The sequence below is a fragment of the Chinchilla lanigera genome, unplaced genomic scaffold, assembly GCF_000276665.1.
Source record: "Chinchilla lanigera isolate Chin_1 unplaced genomic scaffold, ChiLan1.0 scaffold00041, whole genome shotgun sequence".
Lineage (NCBI taxonomy): Eukaryota > Metazoa > Chordata > Mammalia > Rodentia > Chinchillidae > Chinchilla > Chinchilla lanigera.
In genome coordinates, this window is record NW_004955442.1 from 19,028,884 (window position 1) to 19,052,016 (window position 23,133).

General features: G+C 44.4%; 1 protein-coding gene across 6 annotated transcripts in view; it reads right to left on the reverse strand.

Annotated features, from left to right (window-relative positions):
• The window catches only part of Klhl22 (kelch-like family member 22), a 40,330-nt gene extending 17,913 nt beyond the window's left edge, over positions 1–22,417 (reverse strand). The window contains exons 1-3 of one of the 6 annotated variants that reach the window (XM_005391799.2): positions 22,338–22,417; positions 15,394–15,657; positions 1,676–1,841 (exon numbers count right to left, since the gene is read on the reverse strand). In XM_005391799.2, the coding sequence (XP_005391856.1) occupies positions 1,676–1,841; positions 15,394–15,620 (393 nt within the window). In that variant the 5' untranslated portion in view covers positions 15,621–15,657; positions 22,338–22,417. Of the gene's footprint in view, positions 1–1,675; positions 1,842–15,393; positions 15,661–16,050; positions 16,071–22,248 lie in introns of those variants that run through there. The other 5 variants (XM_005391800.2, XM_005391802.2, XM_005391801.2 and 2 more) reach the window with 5 other exon arrangements.
• Between the last annotated feature and the right edge of the window lie 716 nt (positions 22,418–23,133).

Sequence of the window (23,133 nt, forward strand, 5' to 3'; positions counted from 1 at the left end):
AAAAAAAAAAAAAGAAATAAAAAAGAAACAGAGAGACAGAAGGCAGGGCAAAGATACAGAAAATGAAAGGACATAGCTACAAGCAAGAATAAAGAGGCTGACTTACCCTAACATGAACACAGGAAATGAAGATGGCAAAGGAGCCCAAGGGGCCCAAGGTTCTGACCTCAGGGCACTGTCAGTGGTCACAGGGCATACAGAAGAGGGAGCCTGAGAGGACCTCCAGGGAGGTGGTGGTGTGGAGACAGACAGTGATGCTAGGACGGGGCTAATGCTCTGAGGCAGCTGACAGGCAGTATTGGGAGGTCAGAAACCCAGATGAAGGTTCCAAAATCAACAGGGACAGGGAGGTCAGGACAGATCTCTAAACCAAAGAACACGGGGAAAACTTTTTGCTGTAAAAGTTAACCTGGCTCAACTCAACCTACTGTCATGCATGTACCTTAAGGCAAGTTGTGCTCAGATTAGCCCAAGCATGTACGGAATACCTCCTACATAAGGAGCCAAGCTGAGGACGGCAAGGGATAGGGCACTATGTCAAACGAGGCATTGAAACACCCCTTAAATATGCTGTCTTATGACTGAAGTTTTTTCAAATTGCCCCAAACACACTCATCTAAGAAAAGAATCAGAATGATGAACCTAGTATAGTATTTCATTTCACTTTCAAGAAAGGTGGGAGGAAGTTACTGAACATATCCAATCAACTTCTGATTGGGAGGTGAAAAGAACGTGCAGGCCCTGTGTACCTACACTCACATGGCAGAGATTCAGCTGGACCTTCTGAAGCCCAGGCCTCATAAGGGTATCTGGAATCCCCACTTAAAACAACAGGGTTATGGAAGGCCCCCACTGCAGCCTCAGGAAATTTGTTCTGTAAAAGAAACAAGTATTTGAAAGGAAAAAGTTTTAAAGAGATGGGAGCAGGCCAGATGTGATGCAAGCCTATAATCCCAAACTCAAGAGGCTGAGGCAGGAGGATTGCCGTAAGTTCAAGGCCAGCCTGGACTACATAGTGAGTTCAAGGCCAGCCTGCAGTACATAGCAAGACTGTATCGAGAGAGAGAGAGAGGGAAAGAGAGAGAGAGAGACAGAGACAGAGAGACAGAAAGACAGAGAGAGATGGGAGTAGCTAAAAATAGAGGGTGGGGGGCTGGGGATTTAGCTCAGCGGCACAGCGCCTGCCTGGCAAGTATGAGGTTGTGAGTTCGATTCCTGATACCAGAAAAAAACCAAAAACCAAAACAAAAAACAACAACAATAACAAAAAGAAAAACAAAAATAAAGGGTGGACAGAAAGGACATGTGTGTGCTACAAGGCTGGGAATGCTCAGAGCTGCCAAAATCCCACAGCACACAGGCCATTACACACATATGGCCTTGGGTTGGCCCATTTGGCTGCGTAGGATCTTCTTCCTGGAAGAGTGGCCAGGTCAGGAAAACGAAGCAGCTAAAAAGTAAAGGGAAGTGGCAGGAGACCAACCTCAAAGGGGCATCAGGAGCCATTCTGCTTAAACTCCCAGGGCTTGACACAGGGTCCCTCCCTACTCCACAGCTTCCTTCATTGCTTGGTGTCCTGGCCTTCCGGACCCACATTACTCCAATGTCACTGCTCAATGAGCATCTTGGGTATCTGAGGGTGTGGATCTACCTTGCTGAACAAGATGAGCCTCACCTGAAGCTGACAGGCAGCAACCAACGTCTCCTGCACATTGCTGAGGCTGAGCTCTAGCTCGGAGGTGTATATGAAATGTAAGATTTGGCACATGGCATTGTAGGACACACCGTGGATAAGGACCTCCTCCTGCTCCATTTCCTTCAATCCCCCAGCAAACATACCTCTGAAAAGTAAAGAGAGAATGCAATGGAGTTATACTGGTCAGGACACCAGACCAGGCTGAAAAGAACATTGAGAGGAAATCAAGCAGCAATGACGGGGTTGGCACAGGAGCAGATTAATCAGTAGTATGCATGCTGGAATGCTATGGACTCCGTGCTCTAAGTAAACAGCCTACACACAGAAGTCAGCCTACAAAAGGTGCCTGACCAAGCCTGGGCAGCCATCCTAGAAATTGCTGTCTCCTTTTCCATGGGTCCCCAGGATCCCTTATATGTTCTTTATAAGGGCGTGCCTGGGTCCTCCTTGTTTGCTGCTTCATCCATTAGGTGAGTTCCCAGGTCAGAGGAGCAACTCCGGAGCATGTCTAAAAAGAAGTATGTTAGCAGGGAGTAATGGCACGAGCCTGTAACCCAGCATTCTAGGAGGCTGAGCTAAGGGATTGCAAGTGCAAGCCCAGCCTGGGCACCTTAGTGACTGAGCAAGACCCTGTCTCAAAATATAAAACAGAAAGAGAGTTGGGGATGTAGTTCAGTACAAAGGCCCTGCATTCAATCTCCAGTACTAAAAGAAAAAAAAAAAAAAGTTAATGGGAAAGAAGTAATAAATCACTGCATTTATCATGGTTTTTGATCTCCTACCAAATGCCAAGTATCATTTACAGAGTAGCAGAGACAATGAAGTACACTAGTAAGATTCCTACATACAAGTAGGTCAAACAATGTAAGGAAAGGAAAAAAGAAACAAACTGATCCACCAACCTACCAGGTATTTTGGATGAGGAAAATGCTGGGAAAGAACTCAGGAGGGCACCTGACCTGGGATGGAGTACTAGGCACAGACCCCCCTAAGGAGTTTGAGATCTAAGGGTGAGGCTGCAGGGGAGGACATCCTAGGTAAGGAGATAGCTGTTTGTGAGCAAAGAGCTTAGTGCTCGTGGCAGCTAGAAGAGGAAGTGAGCAGGTGAAGCAGAGCCAGGCAGCCTACCTCTAGGGCAAGGGAGATGATACAATGAAATCAAGCACAATAATGCACATCTGTAGAATTTAATAGCATAAGCTGACAACCTGTTGCCCAAAAGGAGAGGGGGTAAAGAAGGGGTTGAAGCTGGAGGTTGGAAAACCAGCCAGGCAGGAAGCTCCTGGGGGTGACTCTGGCTCTGAAGGGTGAAGTACCTGAAGAGCTGCAGGTGAGTTGATGCTGGGACGTAGCAGAAAAGAATCTGCTGACAGACTAATTCTATAAGGTCCCTGGAGAACTTGGGGCCCTCTTCAGAGTGAAGCACATGGGCAGGGACCTTCTATGGATGGAAAATTTAGGAAGAACTGATCTAGAGAGGGCAGTTGGAGTCCCACTATGGCATGGCCAGTATGAGAAGCACAAGAGATATCTGTGATGGTTGATTGACTGTATCAACTTGAGAAGTTAAGAGACGTTTAACTACACCCTAGCGTGGCTAGTTGCCTGGATAGTATAAAGGGGAAATGAGGAAGGACAAATCTGCTTCTGTTTCTTCAGAAGAATGCCAGCTTTTGCCTTCACTTGGACGTCATCTCCTGACTTCCAGCACAGACCCTTCAGCCTTCCATCTCAGACCCATTGGCCCCCTGGTACAGACTTGCACAGGACATTGCAGTGAGCTTCAGACCTTGGCCCGAATCCTTCATGCTCCAGTGTTCAGAGAGACGCTCTGCTCTCTTCCTCATCCGACCTTGTGGGTGGCCACTGGAAGCCAACCTTATAAATTCTTATACATGTGTGTGCCTTGTGTTATACTGGTTTTTCTAGTAAAATACTGACTGATACAACATCCAAGTTGTTGGGAGACACTGATTAGGTGTTGGGAGATGAGAGACTTGTGGCCAGACTGAAGATATTTTATTAATTAAATATGAATTACTTTATGTTACTAGGGATTGAACCCAGGGTCTCATGCATCCTAAGTGTTATGGCTGATACACTGTGTCAACGTGAGCAGTCTAAAAGTTTAACTAAGTAACTTAGCAGTTCTGCATCCTAGGGTGAAAAGAACTGCCCTTACTGCTGTAGGATGTTGTTCATTGTGTCAACTTGAGAAGTTTAAAAGTTCAACTAAGTGATACAGCACGGAGCCAGGGTCCTTACTTTGTGAACATCCTCAGCTTATGGAAGAGGGCAGGCAGATGATGTGGGAGTGGGTGGATAGCTAATATACAATATAAGGAGGAAAAGAGGCTTGCTACCCCACTTTTTTACTCTTGCTGCTTGTGCTGTCTTCTGCCACATTGAACTGTTGCCCCTGTGCCATGCCAACCTGCCTTGGAGCCAGCTGATTATAGACTGCAACCTCCATAAATGTGAGCTAAATAAACCTTTCCTTCCTTAATTCCTTCCTTAATTTTGAGAGTTGGGTATTTTGTCTCAGCAATGAGAGAGAAGTAACCAAGACACTAAACAAGTATTTTATGACTGAGCTATACCTCCAACCCCAGAGGCTGACAGTTAACAACTTGGGGATGGTAGAGAAACTACTTTTACATTTTATATTTCAACTAGGTAACATACATAGTACAAGATTTTTTTTTTTTTTTTTTTTTAGACAGGGTCTCGCTATGTAATCTAGGCTGGTCTTGAACTCACTATATAGCCCAGGCTGGTCTTGAATCTGCAGTGTTCCTCCTGCTTCAGCCTCCCAAGTGTTCACCACCATGGCCAGGATATAGTACAAGATTTAAAAATCAATGAAAAATAATGGTAAAAGTTTCCTTAAACCTTAGATCCCAACCTTCAGCCCGTTCCCCTCCCAAGGATACCCGTAACCACTTGAATGGTTATATTCTGCAACTCAGTTTGTTTTTACTTCATTACACACCCTAGAAATCGATTCTTACCTCAGTACAGAGAGCTGCCTCACTCTTTGTAAAGGCTGTCAGTGTTTATTTAACCTGTTCCTACTTGGGTACATTCAGATTACTTTTTTTTTGAGACAGGGTCTCATTGCACAGTTCAGGCTGGCTTCTGAACTTACTATGCAGCCCAGGCTGGCCTTGAACTCCCAGTGATCATTCTGCCTCAGCCTCCCCAGTGCTAGGATTGCAGGCATGCGCCATCACATCCAGCCATTCAGGTTACTTCTAATCTTCCTGTTTTTCATTTAACAGACAGCCTCATCCCCATGATACATTGTATCTGTGACTGTCAGGATTAATTCCCACAAACACAGCTGCTGGGACATACATTCACACTCTGACAGTGTTGCCTGCCTGCCTTCTTATATAAGTCCTCACAGCAGGGTGAGGTGCCTGCTTCCCATTCCACCTCATAAGCCAGAAAGAACCAGTTCTAACTCTGCCACCACAAACAAGATAGAACCACGTGCGCTGGTGAATGCCTGTAATCCCACTACTCAGGAGGCTGAGGTAGGAACAGTGCCATGAGTTCAAGGCCAGCCTGGGCTACATAGTTGTCTCAAAAAACAAAAACAAAACAAACAGAAAATCTCTTCACATGATCACATGTGTAAAAGCCATATATAATGCTTTTTTTGAGACAGGGTCTCATTATGTAATTCAGGCTGGTCTTAAACTGACACTGACTATGTAGTCCCGGCTGGCCTAGAATTCTTCCCTCAACCTGCTGAGTGGTGGGATCACAGGCACGCATCACCACACCTGGCTACGTCTTTTCAGAACACTCCAGAATCTTCGCCAGTTTTCTATTAGACTTTTTTGGCCATTGGAAGGAATGTGCCCTTCTTTGATAAGCTGAATTTTTTTTCACCTACTGATTTCTATGATTTCTGCCATGTAGAAATTTGCCTTTGTTTTTTAAAGAGGTCAGATTTATTTATTTATTTATTTTGGTTTCTTGAGATAGGGTCTCATTATGTAGTTCATGCTGGCCTCGAACTCATGGCAATCCTGCCTAAGCCTCCAGAGTGCTAGGATTACAGGTGGCACATGCCCAGCTTTCATTTTTCTTTTCTTGCCTCTGAATTTTGTTTCGAAATTAGAAAATCCTCTTTTTGAGATCAGAAAACATTTACTCACGCTTTCCTTTAGTTTTTATTTTTGGCATAAGGTAGGAAACAAAAACCCAACTTTGTATTTTTTCAGATAGCAACTGATTTATCTCTGCCTCTTCCCCAATTTATGACAATTTTAAAGAATCACCTACAGAGTTCTTGATGTTCGTGATATTTATGAATCTCCTAGCTTTTTTCTATAATCCTTCTGTGTCTTCCCCAACAAGATGCAGTTTAAAATACTACAGTGTCACAATATGTCCAATATAGGATTACCTTCATTTCCAACAATATCTTGACCAGTGCTTGTGTGTGTATGTGTAATATTGAGATTCAAAAGCAGGGTCATGCTTGCATGTGTCTACCACTGAGCTATATGCCCAGCATGCCCAGCTCTTTAAAAAGAACTTTTTACAATTTTTATTTTGAGATAGGTTCTTGCTAGTTACTAAATTGCCCAGGCTGGGCTTGAACTTGTGATCCTTCTGCCTTAGCCTCCCAGATTGATGGGATTATAAGCATGTGTGTCACCATGCCTTGGTTCCCTAGCTCTTTTTAAATTTTTTTCTATTTTTAAAGATTAAAAAAAACTAACAAGAAAACAATAAAGACAAAATCAAAACAACACAGAAAAACAAAAACGATACATGATCTCAAAACAAAATGATAAGCCTGGGCATGTGGTGCACACCTGTAATCCCAGCACTCGTGAGGCTGAGGCAGGAGGATCGCTGTGAGTTACAGACCAGCCTGGGCTACAAAGTGAGCTCAAGGCCAACCTGAACTGCAGTGAGACCCTGTCTCAAAAAGATAAAAAAAAAAAAAAAATAGGAATTAACAATGCTTGCTACATTACATAATCTTATCTTCAATGAAGGTGTTCAGTCCACCAGACATAAGAATGTAAGATTGATCAAACAATCAAAGACAGTAACAAGTAATTTTAAAAAAAAATTGGAAATGATGCAGAGCTTCACCATACAAGATGGTAGGAGTTCAACAATGGTTCACATACTGCATATTGTTATCTTCAGATCAGTCGTTCTGATTACCATTTCAAGCATGCAAAATTGGTCAAGAAAAAAGAAAATTTTAAGCATTGACTGTTCCTTTTAATAAACCACAGATATCACCAATACACCTTTCCCAACTATCCTTGTATATACGTAAATTTTGTTTTTCATTTTAAAGAGAAAAGAAAAAAAAATGACAAAAACAAATACATAAACAAGACAGCATAGGGAACAATAAAAATGATACAGAATTTCAAAACAAGGTGACAGGATATTAACAATGGCTGTTATATTACATAATGTTATCTTCAAAATGGTTGCACATATAACCAGCATGTAAGATTGATCAAATAATTACACGTTAACAGTTCCTTTCAATAAGCCAACAGATATTAGTAGTACAATTATCCTAGCTATCTTGTGAATACATATACATATTTTTTTCTCTTCCATCTTTCTTTTTCCTCTCCCCTCCTTCATTCCAGTTGCTCCTTCCTATTTGAGCAGTTTCTTTTCCCTTTCACAATATCTATTGTACCTTTCAGATGTCCTTTTTCAATTTTTGGGACAGGGTCTCACTAAGTTGCTCAGGCTTGCCTTGACCCCCTACCTCAGCCTCCCAAGCAGCTGGGGTCATAGGTGTGGGTCACTGTACCTGGCACCACAGCTTGCTTTTTCATCTGAACTTTGGAATTAGTTCATGTAATTCCCCCCAATAAACCCTTTTAGAAACACATGAAACATCTAGATTAATGTAGAAAAAGTTAGCCAGGCATGGTGGCACACACTTGTAAATCCCAGCACTTGGGAGGCTGAGGCAGGAGGATTGTTGTGAGTTCAAGGCTAGCCTGAACTGCACAGTGAGACCCTGTCTCAAAAAAAAAAAAAAAAAAAAAAAAAGTAGAAAAAGTTTACATCTTTGCAATACAGGAGACCTCTGTATGTGTCCATCCATCCTTGGAGTGTCTTTGAAGATCTCATAAGTCATCTTCCTATAGACCTTGCACATGTCTGGGAAATTTATCCCTACACATTTTACCAAACATGTCGCTACTCCCTTGAAGCACTCTCCCATGTGCTTTGTAGCAGTTCAGACCTTCCAGAACTGCATTATTACTGTACTTCCCTTGTCTGATTCCTCTGTCCAGCAACTCTAGGATCCATGCTGCAACAGTAGGGATAGGGACACTGTGAGCACTGATTCCCTGAACAGAGCATGGGCACTTGGACTGATGCAGATATTAACATCTTAAGAAAGCATCTACTGCATGCACCTTAAACGGACCCCAAACAGAAGGGGAAGGAGGAGATATAAGACATTTGGAGATACTTAGGAAAATCTGAATACAGACTCAATATCAGGAGAAATTATGAAGTGACTATAAATTTTCTTGGACTTATAATGGTATTAAAGATATGTTAGAAGCCAGGAGTGGTAGCACATACCAATAACCCCAACTACTCAAAAGGCAGGGGGATCATTAATATTGAGGGCATCTTGCACAACTTAGCAAGACCTAATCTAAAATAAGAAATAAGAACTGTGTGGTGGTGCACACTTGTAATCCTAGCACTCTGAAGACTGAGCCAGGAGGATCACCATGAGTTCAAAGGCCAGCTTGGACTATGTAGTGAGACCCTGTCTCAAAAAACCAAAACAAATAAAAAACAAAAACAAACAAACCCCACCCCCAAACCAAAATAAGAAATAAAAAGGCTGTGGATATAGTTCAGTTATGCCCTAGGTTCAATCTCCAGTACCTCACACACATGAAATACATGTTAGAGAATGTGGGGATAAAGTATCATGCTGCCTGTAATCCATCTGCAGTGAATTACAAAATGCTGATCCAGGTCAATGGCACACATATTCATTAACCTTATCTTTCAACTGTACTGTAGAAGCAACATTTTTTCTTAGAAGCAACATTTTAAAATAAAAATTGGTAGCAAATTTCTGTCTAATATGGATACACAATTCTGCTTCTACTTATTATGCTTGTTTTCAACATTTTAGTGCTTTACGCAATTCAAGTAACTATAAAATAAGCACATTTCACTGTAATGTGTTATTATTGCTGGGGATTAAACCCAAGTATTTATGCATGTAAGAGTACATGCTGTACCACAGGTCTACACCCCCACCCTTTTTGACTTTTTTATGTTTTAAAAGAAACTGAGTTTCTATTATCTGCAAGACTTGCTGACATTAGTTGGGATTGAAAATTACTGCAGTTTGTTTTCCTTGCTGGGATCCTCAATATGTTTTTTTCTAGAGTAAATTATGGAAGCAAAAGTGATGCTTATGCCTGTACATTATACCCATTGTGATAGCAGCCCTAATAAATTTAAATTTGAAAAAAAATAAAATAAAAATTGGGTGGGAAATAAAAAGAAAAATAACATATACATGTCCTCCTTTTTTACTTTTAATCAAGAATGGATATTTAATTCTTTATCCCTCATTTCCTCCTCCAAAAAAAACATGTCCAAATAAAAACTTAACCTGGGAATGGTGGTACACACCTGTAATCCTAGCACTTGAGAGGCTAAGGTAAGAGGATCACAAGTTCAAGGCTAGCCTGGGCCCCAAATGGAGGGGGGAAGGATATATATTTTGAGATAATTAGGGAAATCTTAATATGGACTCAAGATCAGGTGAAATTATGAAATGACTATAGAGTAAAACAGTCTCAAAAAAAGAAAAAAGAAATTCTATCATATGCTATTAAATGAATGACTCTTAAGAACATTATGCTAAGTGAAATAAGCCAGGTACAAAAAGACAAATACTGTATAATTCCATTTATGAGGTCCTAGAGTAGTCAGATTTGTAGAAACATAAAGCAGAACAGTGGTTAAAGTTAATAGGGCTTGGGGGAAGAGGATAAAGAAGAATTAGAGTTAAAAGTTACAAAGTTTTAGATCTGCAGTATGAAATCTGGACGTTTCATGATAATGTGAATTTACTTAATACTGCTGAACTGTACAGTTAAAAATGATGAAGATGGTAAATTTTACAGAGGGTGTGTGTGTGTGTGTGTGTGTTTGTGTTTGTGTGTTTAAATCATAATTTTGCATAGGATGGTTGTGGGCTGGTGATGTAGCTTTGTGGTAGTGCACTTGCCTAGGTAAGGGCTGGGGTACCATTCCAGTGTGGTGTGTGTTGGATGGGGCAACACAAAAACTGGTTACCATGGCATGAAGGAAAAAGGTAGGAAAGCAAGGTAAACTGGTGATTTCCTATGTATACACATTTTCACCTATTTAAAAAGTTGTGTTTTGGTTTGTTTTGTGGTAATGGGAATTGAACACAGGGAAAGCTGAACTAAACCCCCAACTCTTCTTTTAAATTTTATTTTGAGATAGCATCTCACTCAGTTGCCCAAGCTGGCCTGGAACTTGCAATCCTCTTGCCTCAGCCTCTAAAGTAGCTGGGATTGCAGGTGTACATCCAGCTCAGAAATTTTGTTTTTTGAGACTTGGTTTTGGTATGTAGTTCAGGCTGGCCTCGAACTCACTTTGATTCTCCTGCCTCAGTCTCCTAAATGCTGAGACTGCTGGAATTACAGGCATGCGCCACCACGCCAGCTCAAAAAATTTTTAACTGTGGAACTGGATGCTCAATGTTATCACACCCATGCTAATTTTTTTTTTTTTTTTTTGGTTTTTCTCCGGTACCAGGAACCGAACTCACGACCTTGTGCTTGCCAGGCAAGCGCTTTGCCGCTGAGCTAAATCCCCAGCCCCCACCCATGCTAATTGTGCCTGTAGATGTGCTATGTAAATATGTACAAAGACACATCCTAGGTCGTGGTTAAGGAATTAACAATATGAATTATAAGTTCCCTATGGTGGAACTAATCTTTCTTCCTGAGAATAATGCCCACCTGGCTGAAAGTGCTTTGAGGAATATTGTTTTATTGGCCTGAGAAAATTTAAACAGCTTTGCTGTCTGTTCCTAGAAAGCACAACTACACTAGGAAACCTCTGTGCTTTGTGCTTTTGTAGGGAATAAAATTTTTTTTCTCTTCTGGGGTAAAGTCCTGCCAATTTATGATTTCTAGGTAACCATCAATTTTAGCTAAACTGTCAAAATCACAGGCACCAACTTGAGCAAAACCATCCTTTACAATTCCCAGATGGTATAAAAACAATGGTAGGATGCAATGATCCTGGGAGGCTGCATAAAGGACACAGCTCTTGGGTCCTTCAGGCCCAAACAGAAGTGAGACATGAGGAAGAACCAGCTCAGATGCAAACAAGGGGAAGCAGGTAAGAGTAAGGTCAAGGGATCCGAAAGAGATGTGCAGTGGAAAGTTACTAACAGAAGTAAAAAAAAAAAAAGGAAAAAGAATATAAGCCAGGCATGGTGGCACACACCTGTCATCCCAGTACTCGGGAGGCTGAGGCAGGAGGATCAGTGCGAGTTTGAGGCCAGCCTGGGCTACAAAGTGAGTTCAAGACCAGCATGAACTGCATAATGAGACCCTGTCTCAAAAAGAAAGAAAAGAAAAGAAAAATATAAAAGCTCTATAATGCAGTGTAACTCCTAAATCATGCAGCTGCCCTGGGGCAGAAACAGTACAACCCTCTGCCCTCCAAGGCCTGAAGAATCCTGTAAGGAGGAGAGCTGATATCCCTCTGGCTGAGAAAAGGTGAGCAACAGTTTGAGAAGGTCCCCAAGGGACAGGCCTCATAGAAAGACAAACTTTCACATAGGAAGGGCAGAAGAAGGCAGGCCAGGTTGAAATAACAGCCAGATTACAGAGCAAAGAGAGGTAGGAGCAGGTTGGAACCACAGTGTATGTAGCTGAGGATGACATCAGGCCAACAGTGAGGCACTTGGAGGGCCAGGTGTCCATGAGTATCCAAGGTCTTGGGCAACTGTCAATCTTGTGTCACCATACACTACAGCAGCCTGCCAGCTATAAGTCTCATGCACAAAAGCCCTACAGTATGAAAGTGATTCCTGTTCTTCATGAAATAATTCAAACAAGTAAAGGGGACAAAGTTGGCCTTCTCCCTTTGAGCCCCACAGTTCAGAACACGTCCTTCCAGGTCTTCTTGGTGGGATCATCTTTCACCGGGTCCTGAGCTTCTGCCTTCCTTATTAGTAGAAACTCTACCCCTCCTACAAAAAGGACACTGGAAGCCACAGAATGGGTGGGCTACCTCTGAACCTCCCCCATACCACATCTCTACGCTGGGCATATCATCCTATAGGACAGACACCTGAAGGGCAACTGCAGCAACCCCAGGCTGGGTGCCAACTCACTCTTAAATGTCCTTTTCTCTACTTCTGCCCCCATCAGACATTACAATCATTTTATACCCTCAACGTCTTCCCAAGGGGGAAAAATTGTCCTTTGCAATTTTTTTTTAACGGTACTGGGAATCAAACCCAGGGCCTCACACACGCTGTGCAAGTCTCCACCACCAAGCTATATCCCCAGCTCCTTCATTTCATTTCATTTATTTCAAGTCTAGGGTCTAGGTCTCTCAGGCTGGCTTCCAACTTGCAATCCTCTTGCCTCAGCCTCTCCAGCAGCTGGGATTACAGGAATGCACCACCATGCCCCAGCAGTTCTTTGCCATTTTAACCTGAATCAAATAACTCAAATAATAAACATGACACATCTTGAGAATAATCTTTTTTTACATATCTATATCTGGGCTGGGGCTGACCTCTCCAACAATGTCACTCTCCCTTTCCCTTCACATGGTCAGCCACACTGTGCTGGAAAGGAGATAGCTCCCAAGAGAGGCCCACCCAAAGTGGGCTGTGGGAAGGACTAGGAATCACTTGTAGAAATCATGGAAAGGCTCAGAAGGTTCTTGCTCAATTAGGGAAAGGTAGCATTCACACTATACTTTTTAGGAAGAGTGGTGTGATAGGGACGGTGAGGACAGCCTAAGTGGGAAGAAGAATTTGGGCATAAAGGGCTGTGAGGGTGAGCCCAGGAGGTCCCCTAGCTCTGTAGCCCGCTTCCAGCCAATCTTGCACAGGCCCTAAATGGGTTGGTCCTTCTGCTGGATAGACCCCTGTGCTGCATCTCCCAACTCTTCTCTGAAGGTGGCTCTCAAATCCTCTATCCTGCCCACTATCCTATATGCTATTATTTTTTTCTTTTTTCTTTCTTTCTTTCTTTCTTTCTTTCTTTCTTTCTTTCTTTCTTTCTTTTCTTTCTCTCTCTCTCTCTTTTTTCTTTTGAGACGGACTCTCACTAAATAATTAAGTGGCCTAAACTGAACTCAAACTTGCAATCATTCTGACTCAGCCTCCCAGAGTATTGAGATTATAAGTGTTGGCCATGATGTTAAATTTATTAACGACCACAGATAAACCCCCTAATGAACTACAGGGATGCAGATGCTCCTGGACACATCTACACCAAGCCACCAATGGGTCACATTCACCAGGAGGCACTTAAAACACAAAGAAGTATTCTGCTTAATAATCCGTAAAATGGAACAATGACGGGAACTACTCCTGAGCCTGCAAGACAAAACAATTAAACAGAACTGGCATCGCATGCCTGGGATATGAGTCTTGCCATCATGACTAGGGGCCCTCTCTCCTTCTGAGGCTCACGCTCTGTGAAAGGAGGGTATTGGAGCCCTCCTCTTCAAGGTGCACAGCCATAGAGACAACAGGGGAAATAGAATACAAGAATTTATTTAAGTCATGGCTATTGTCTGAGTATCCATGTGACAACCACTTGTGATAGCTAATTTTAGGTGTCAACTTGACTGGAGTAAGAAATACCTAGATAATTAGGAAAGCACTTTCTCTGGGTGTTTCCAGAGGATGCTGGCATGTAAATGGTGGGCTGAAGGGGAAAACCCATTCTGTGTGGGTAGGTTCTTGAGGCCCACAGAGAAGAAAAACAGCACACAGGATGAGATTTATCTTCTCTTCCTCCTCTTCCTCGCCCCTCTTCTCTTCTCTTCCCTCCCTATCCCTATATATCTCCCTGTCTCCTTATCTATCTTGCTATATTTTACTCTGTCTCCTTCTCTCCCATCCTCTCTTTCTGTCTCTGGTACACTCTTTGTCTCCTGCCTTTGGATATCAGAACTCAGGCTCCCTAGCCTTTGGACTCTAAGACTTCCATCAACAGCTCCCCTGAGATCCTCAGGCCTTCAGCCTCAGAATGAGAATTAAATCATAAGTCTTCTGGGTTCTGAGGTTTTCAGACTTAGAGTCAGGCTAGGGATGTAGCTCAGTGGTGAACTACCTACCTAGAAAGCACAAGGCTTTTGGTTCAAACCCCAGTACCAAAAAAAAAAAATAAGGAAAATAAAAAACTGAGCTATACTATTGGCATCCTGAGGACTCCAGCTTACAGATGGCTTGTTATAGAACTCTGGGCCTCTCATAATCATGAGAACCAATTCTCCTAATCTCCTCTCACGTATCCACAGACTATTGGTTCTGTCTCATCCCAATACTACATGCTAGCCGCCAGAATAAGAAAGTCCAACCCAGTATGTCAGAGAAACAAGCCAAGAGTTCTTTCCAGTGCTAACGTGAAGTCATGCAGGAAGCCACGAGAAATGCTGGACAGGCCACAGAGTTCAGTGGGAGGGTCAGAGGCTGATACCCAAGGATGAGAACTGTGAGCCAGAAAAGGGGTGACTCCAAATGTCATGTAGCTGTGTGGACAATATTCACACAGTAACAACCACCTGGTCTTGGGCTTCAGCACCTACAGAGTGCCAGAGGAATGACCAGGGCTCACACAGACCTCGTAGCTGGCATTACAACAATGGGGGGGGGGGAGATTTAAATGTGTTTTTTGTTTTGTTTTCAGACAGAGTTCACCCAAAAAAGCCAGCTGGGTGGAATTCTTCATGTAGGTCAGTCCGGCTTCAAGCTCTTGATCCTCCTGCCTCAGCCTCCTAAGTGCAGTGATTTCAGGCGTATGCCACCATACCCACCTTTAAGTGTCATAACATCTTAATAAAGGGTCTGTGTTTAAGAGAGAGAGAGAGTAATGTAACAGAGTGTTAACAACTGGTATGTATTCAAGTGTTCATCATATTGTTCTTTCAACTTTTACATAGATTTCAAATTTTTCAAAATGAAATGAGATGGGAATGGAACCCAGAGTACAGTAAAATACAAATCTGTTTTCTACCAAAATACTGGAGTTGCAATCTAAGATTCACTCTATAAAATATGATATTACAAATAAAACCAAGCATAATTATCATATTTTTGGTTTTGTTTTTTGACATAGGCTCTTGATATGTCCTTGAACTTGTGGTAATCCTCCTATCTCAGCCTCTTGAGTGCTAGGATTGGAAGTGTGTACCACCATGACCAGCCCAAGCATAATTATCTTTTGAAAAAAGATGCCTAAGACACGGGACAGCTGCAAGAAAAACACTCTAAAACTCTTCTAGTCTCACAGTTGTTACAATAGGCAATGAAGAGGCTCCAAAGTAGTTTGCGACCTGGCACCTTCAGCGCCAGCACACATGCCTAGTACAGCTGAGATCCCTTGAAGAAATAAACAGGTTAAGCAGCCTACCTGAAGTAATCACAGGATGCAGCCAGGAGGATTCGATGGGCCTCAATATGTCTCCCCTCCACCACCAGGACAACATCAAAGAGGATCCCACTGTCCCGGAGAGCCAGCAGCCCCCGGAGCAGGGCCTGGGAGTGCTTTGTACTGCGGTAGGTGTTGTTGATGCAGTGTGGGTGGGAGGGCTGTGTGGGCAACTTACAAAGCTGAGTGAACTCCTGCTCCTCCGCCATCCTGAATGCCACACCAGCCCTCACCACTGTGACCTGTCTGCTGGCAAGACAGAAAGGATAATGAGTGAGCAGGCAGGTGACACTTCCATCATACACAGACTGGTCTGCTGTGTGCCCTCTGGCACCTGGCACCTGCTGCTCACTCTACTCCTGTGCTTCCCTCCAGGTCACCTGTGCCTTCCCTCTGATTCCAAGCCCTCTACTTCCCTCCCCGCTTTCACCTCTGCTGCAACTTGGCCTTCTTCCTGACGACCTGTGTCCCTTCATCCACAAGAATCTTCATTCCATTTGCCTCCTTTCACATTGCAGTAAACAGGGTTTTGGGAAGACAGACTGATCTGTGTTGGAGATCTACCAACCAAGAACTCACAATAACACCAATCAGGGCCTTGGGTTTCTCAACTGTAAAAACAAAGTCAAAAGTACCCACCGAGGCTACCAGTACAGCTCAGCGGTAGAATGCTTGTCTAGCATGCACAAGGACCCAAGTTTGATCCCCAGCCCTACAAAAAAAAAAAAGAAGAAGCAAGAAAAGGATAGGAGAGGGGTTAGGAGGGGAGAAGAAGAAATGAGGTAAGGCCGAGAGGTGGTCAGCTTTTCGAACCCCTTCCCTGGGAGGTGGGAGCCAGGGTGGTGTTTCCAGGACTTAGCTTCTTTTTCCTTTTTCTTTTTCTTTGTCTTTGTCTTTTTCTTTTTTTTTTTTTTTAAGCTTCTTTTATCAGGAGTTTAAAAAAGTTTGAAAGTCAATCATGGTAATTTGAAAGCACTAGGGCTGGTGAATTCAAGATCATCACATCACATTTTAAGTTCAAGCTTACTTTCTAATAATTGAGTTGGTATGCTCAAAAACTGTGAATAATGGAATGAGAGCCTCAGAAATCCAACCAGGAAAACAAAACCACTGCAAACACACACTTGCCACACACAGACCCTGAATGAACCAAAAATGACCACAAACAGCCAAGGAGTCATCAGTCTGCACAGAGATGTGGTCAAGCTGCACATTCTTTCAGCCAAATCAGTCACCACAAGGCCATGAATATCTGCCTTCCCCGCCTTGCATCACCCCATTTTCCCCTCCTCAGAATATATCTCTTTTCCAATTCCTTGCTATGGTCTTTAAAAACAAAATGAAAAACCATCTTAATATAAAACTGGCTGAAAAGACAAGGTGTCCCTCCTTACTATTGAGGCTCAGGAGCACACCTCCTACCACCTACCTACCTTCTCCTCCTCATGGACCTGTGGGCTCTGGACTCTCTGTCTCCCATCACACCCACTCAATTCTCTTCAGTCTGTCTTCTACACTTGGGACCTTGGCCCACCTACCCACTCCTTCCTTTCACCCTGGACTGGCTCATCTTTCTCACCAACACCCCAGAGACGGTTAGAGCTAAGGATTATCCCCAGTTGACCACCTCTGGCTCAGGATTTTCTTGCCTGGAAACTCTACTCCATGGCAATTTCCCTGTCAGGCCAGACCCCGAGCAACGACCGAGACCACCAGAACAGGCAATATAATATTGAAGCAAACAGCGATATCTTTATTTCAGGCTGGGTGCAACCTGGCCAAGGGCGAGAAAAGCCCTTGGTTCAGAACAAAGGAAGCAGGCCTACTTTATAGACTATTTTAGGTATAAGAGGGGAAATTCCACTGAGGAAGGTGAAAAATTTAAGCTTCTTGGGGGTGATTGACGGGTCTAGTGCCTCTCGGGGAGGGAAGTGCAGGAGGACATCGGCATGTTGCTGATTTACAGCATAGCATTTTGTACACTCATGAGGCTTCCTGAGAACTAAGCCTGGAACTATCATGATAAACAGATTTAGTCTCTTGAGCTGTGTAAAGGGCTTTCTGTTTGTTTTTTGTTGTTTTTTGTCTCTTTGAGACAGGGTCTTACTATGCAGTTCAGGCTGGCCTTGAGTTCACTCTGTAGCCCAGGCTGGCCTCCAGCTCAAACTCCCAACGATCCTCCAGCCTCAGCCTCCCGGAATGCTGGGATTACAGGCATGTGCCACCACGCCCACCTAGGGCTTTCTGTTTGAACAGACTGGTTGTTGGCTGCAGTTTTTCTCTACAAGTTGGGCAGGGTACAACTTGAAGGGAGGGACCTAACATCCCCCTTCTCTGACTCCTTCCTTTCCTAAGGCACACCTTGCTCCAGCTACCCCTTCCTCCAGGCCTGCATTCCCAATTGCACCTCCAGCTCAAAACCCAATTCAGCCAGAGGCCTTACCAATTGGAATATTTTTGTCACTGGTACAGCTAACCAGTCCCACATCAGAAACTTCCTGGTCTCAACAGTCTCTTCTTTATCAGACCCTCTGGTTCTGATTCCTGCACCTCTCCCCTGATTTATCCACCCCCTTGCTCCTTTATAGCCATCACCCTTTAGGTCTGATCACAGGAATAATGCCTCAATCTGTTTCCTTTCCACTTGCTTATTCTGACTAGGCTCTTTTGTCCAGGCCACAGAAAGGTCTTAAAATGCATTGAGTGTGCTGACTTCTCAAGCGCTGGGCCCCCTATTGCCTCCCACTTGGGGCTCCCTTGTGATCTGGCTCAAAACTCTCCAGGCCTCCTTTCCCCTGCACTATCACTGGTCCTTAGACCACAAGGGATAACTCATCCTCTGAACAACTTCAGTCTCCTTCCTAGGTGATGATGCCTGTTTGGTCATGGTCTAGCTCATCACTTTTACCTGTATCATCTTATTATGAATAGGACAAACATGCCCAACCAATGGTACCTGACTTATGCATCCATAAGTTTTACGCTTCTTGAGAATGCCTGTATCACTGCTAACTACTGCCAACTCTGGACACTAGCTCTTCTCTCTAAACCTCAGCTTCCTTATCACTGTAAGTCTCCAACCAGACCCGACTCTCCCAGCCCCCAATATGCCTGCCAGCAGAAGCACTACTTCCTGCAGGGAATTCAGCTCTCAGCAGGGAACTCAGCTCAGCACCAGAGGCTGTCATCAACAAGCACAGGAAAGGAGATAAGATAGGACAAGGAACTTTGCAGGTCCTGGGAACATCTGGAGACACCCTAAAATTTACATTGGACACTTCAAAGGACTCTGCCCACTGAGAGTCAAGATTGCCAGGAAACTTCAAAGGGCTCTGCCCACTGAGATGCAAGATTGCCAGAAAACTTTAACCACAGATGTTCATTGGGATCTTGCTGCCTAATGTCCTGTGCCTTCTCTCCATCCCTGTAAAAGAGACACACTTCTCTTTGTTCCAGACAGACGGTCTTATTGTGTTCTCTGCCTAAAACCAGGCACAATAAATTACATGCCATGTTGCCTTTACATAAGCCCAGTGGTCTCTGGTCTCTGCTGCTTACGTACGTTACAATCACCACCATGGAGTCAAGAGGGCTTCCTGTGGGAGTGACTGTGAGGCCTGATTGCTTCAACAGGCATCAAGCCCTCAAGTGAAGTTCCCTATGGTTGTGATCACAGCAGCCCATCTACCCTCCTGGGAAGGGATGGGTGGCAGCTACCCCTAAACACCAACCATAAGAATAAGTACAGTAAAACAGGAAGACTGCTTCCTTGGGCAGGCAAAGCATATTTATCAAGCACAATTAAAGGAACTCGTTAAGTGTGGAGGGGTATGCAAAGACAAAAGAACCAATTCCTTGCTATGAAGAATCATAGCCCAGAGTCAACAACATTCAAGACTACATTTAAGAAGCAAGCAACAAAACATTCTCAGAATGGATGTTGGGGCATAGTGCTTCAACAGAACCACAGATAACAGTTAAAATAAGCAAATTATAACCTAGGATATAGCCATCAGTTTTAAAATCTCAATGTCAGGCAGAGAGAAAACAAAGTGTAGAATGGGTATAGTACAACTTTTGTAAATACCTTCAATTTAAAAAGTCTAAAGACACACAAAATGACATTATCCAATATTGCTTTACAGATATGGCATAAAACAATCTAAACACATTTATAGGAATGAGAAATGCCAAATTCATTGTTATCATTATCTCCAGGGAGGAAAAAGGAAATATTCAAGGAAAAAAAAAGTGGGCTGAGGGTATAATTCAGTGATGGGGCATTCAACTCACATCCATGAAGCCCCATGATAGATCTCCACCATCTCACATACACAAAAAATTAAGACATGACAGGAATGCTATGCCTGATGTGATGCACACCTGTAATCCCAGCACTGGGGAGGCTGAGGCAGGAGGATCCCTGTGAGTTTGAGGCCAGCCTGGGCTACATGAGCAAGTTCAAGACCAGGCTGAACTACATAGTGAGTCCCAGCCTCAAAAACAAACAAACAAACAAAAAAACAACAACAAAAAAAAAAAAAAACCCACAACAACAAAGGAGTTATTCCATGAATTTCTGATACATTTGCGATGTTTAATAGTGAAATTCTCAGATGTATTTCTGAATTCCTAATACATTCACACGATTCCAATTCAAAAGAAAGGGTTTTATAAAACTTAAACTGCCATTCTACCTATGACCCAATCAGATCCTCTCCCAAGGAAGGTACTATTCACTTTCTAGTGTGCCCTTCCAGAAGGCTCTTCCAGAGTCTCAGGTGAATATGCAAATCTACAACTTTCCTCTCCCTCTTCAATGAACTCTTGTATCTTCATATACCTCCCACAGTCCATTGTATGGATAAATATGGTTTACTTAAGCAATTCTAATGAGACACCTGGATTTTCTCCCATTGTTCGCAACTGTAGTCAGGTTCTGAAAATCATTTACATGTGCCATACATGCAGCATATATCTGAGGAAAATTTCCTAGATGGAGAATTTCTGGGTCATTGTTTTTAATGAATATTTGTTTTGTTTTGTTTGAGACAGGGTATCACTATGTAGCAGAGGCTGGCCTCAGATTCAAGATCCACAGTGAGACATTGTCTCAAAAGAAAAAGAAAGAGAAACAGAAACAAGGAAAGATCCTCCTACCTCAGCCCCTCAAGGGCTGAGATTATAGGTATGCACCACCATGTCAGGATCTACACTTGTGATTTTAATGGACACTGCCCAACTGTCCTTCACAGACGTTACTCCAATTTCTTCTTTTTCTTTTGTACCGGGAATCAAACACTCAGGGCCTCACACTTGCATGGCTGGTGCTGTGCCGAAGAGCTACATCTCTGGCCTTACCAATTTATTCTTTCACCCACAAATAATAAGAACCTGATTCAGGCCACTGTTTAGTTCACCAAGAATGTTTCTTTTACATTTTTGCTAAAAATACCATTTCGGTCTATATCAATATAACTGACAATATTCTTAAAAAGAATTAGACTTTGTAGAATATCCTTTATTATTCCTTTCTGATCCCCGGTTTTCTGTAATTAAAAAAAAAAAAATGCTCTTAAGAGTTCAATCACTTGAATCCTCACTCACTTTTCAAAAGGTTACAATATCCTGAAACACCTCCTTAGTCCTCTGCCCATCTCAGTCCCATAAGATCCTCAAGTCTAGCCTTCACAAGCAAGGCCCCTCCACTCTGTGGGGGTAGGAGGGGCAGAAAGAAAACTTTATGTCCCAAATAGGTATAAAGTGAAAGACATAAAATTAATTTTTATGAACATATGAATGACAGTTAACTTTCAAAAAATTTTTCTGTTCAACACCATTTACTGGGGCTGGGGATATAGCTCAGCGGCACAAGTGCCTGCCTGGCAAGTGCAAGGTCCTGAGTTCGATTCCCAGCACCAAAAAAACCCCAAACCAAACCAAAAAACCACCATTTATTGAATAACCATTCTCACTCTTCCGTAGGACCCAAAAATAACCCCCAACGAACCCCAAGCCTTGCCAGTATGAAGATTTGCAACGAAGGCAAAGGGGACAGTTTGGGAAGAGCTGAGGACAGAGTGGATCCCAATTTATAAATGCGGATCTTTCTCATAGGATGCTGAGACCATGGGCTCTGGATTAAGTTTCCCAGAGCACAGACTCGCAGCATCTCAATGCTCCAGGCCCAGCCCTATGGAGGCCCAGAGCGAGGGACTCCTGGGAAGAAGTGCGGGCAGAAGGTAGCAGCGTCCTTCCTGCGCGGGTCCAGATCCATTCTGATCCGCCCGCCTAACAACTAAGATAGTGGGACCCGGGGGCGGTCGCTTCGGAACCTGGAGGCTTGCTCGGCATTTACAGCGCGATCTCTGCCTTCTCTAGGGAAATCGGGCGAGCAGGCGAGCTGGCGAGGCTGGACACCCACTGCTGGAGTCTCCGACACCTCGATCCTTGCCCAGGCTGCGCGCGGGAGGAAACTGAGGCGCGGCAGGTCGAGGTCACGCTACCTGGCGGCATCCACACCCAGATCCTCCCGCCTGTTGCAGGTCCCGCCCGCGCAGCGCCAAGGGTCAAGGCCAGGGAGTGCCACACTCAGCCAGCCCTGAGCGACCAGGCCGATCGGGGAGCGAGGTGGCCGATCGCGAGCGAGCTGGCTCTTGGGCCTGCCGCTGCGCGGAAACCCCAGGCCCCAGCCCACCGCACAGCGCCGGTTTCCAGCCAGGTAGCCCCCTGGGGTCTTGCTTGACGCGCCCCCGCCACGGCAGGCCACGGGCTGGCCTCAGGCCGCTGTCCCGAGCGTCTGACCAGCGCCTACCCTCGCGTCCCCACGCCACTCACTCGTCCTGCGCCCCGCGCCCGCCAGCCCGCAGCCCACAGCCTGCCGCGGGCAGCCCGGGCGTCCCCACAGCCCACGCCTCACAGATGACCTGGTGCCGCAGCTAGCTGAGGCCGCACTCACGGGGGGCGGCAGGAGCGGGCAGGGCCTCAGGCGTCACGTGAGCGCACTGCGCAGGCGCGCAGGTGTCCTTGGCAGCCGGTGGGGGCTGCCCGGGGCGGGGCGGGAGCGTGCGGACCTGGCTTCCGGGAGCGGGTTACCAGCCAGGGGTCTCCTATCTGCCCTGAGATGTTTCAGAACATCTCATGCCGACCACTGCCATGGCTGCATCCCACCCTTCTCTGTTCCTGACGTCTAAGCAGGCTGCACAAATGAATGAATGGATAACGTCTATTTAAGGAGGGTCACCCCCATGGAAAACCATTTCCTCCTTCTTCCCTCTCTCCTGCCCTGGGTCCCTCTCACTCTTAGCCTCACTCACTCATTGTCTCCCTCAGCCATTCGCTCACTCATTCCCACACGCATTTATTCCTGCATTCTCTCATCCCCTCAGTTAGTCTATCCTTCCCTCCTTCACTCACCCATTTCCTCCTTATTCACTTATTCTGTAGCTGGCACTGCACAATGGAACTTTGGAAAATTAATTGTTTTTTCCTAGATAAGCAGCCTCTTCAAACTTCCTTACAATGAGCCACAGCTAACAACCTCTCCTCTCCTCAGACCAGAAGTGATAGAATCTGGAGTAGGAGGCTTGACTCCAGTTTCCTTTCCACAAGAAAAAGATGAGCTGAAGATGATAGGAAATGATAAAGCAAGACTGCATTATCTCTCTGTGCCCCGCCCTTACCATAAAGGATTCTTACCCACCTTTTAGCCCCCAGCTGTGT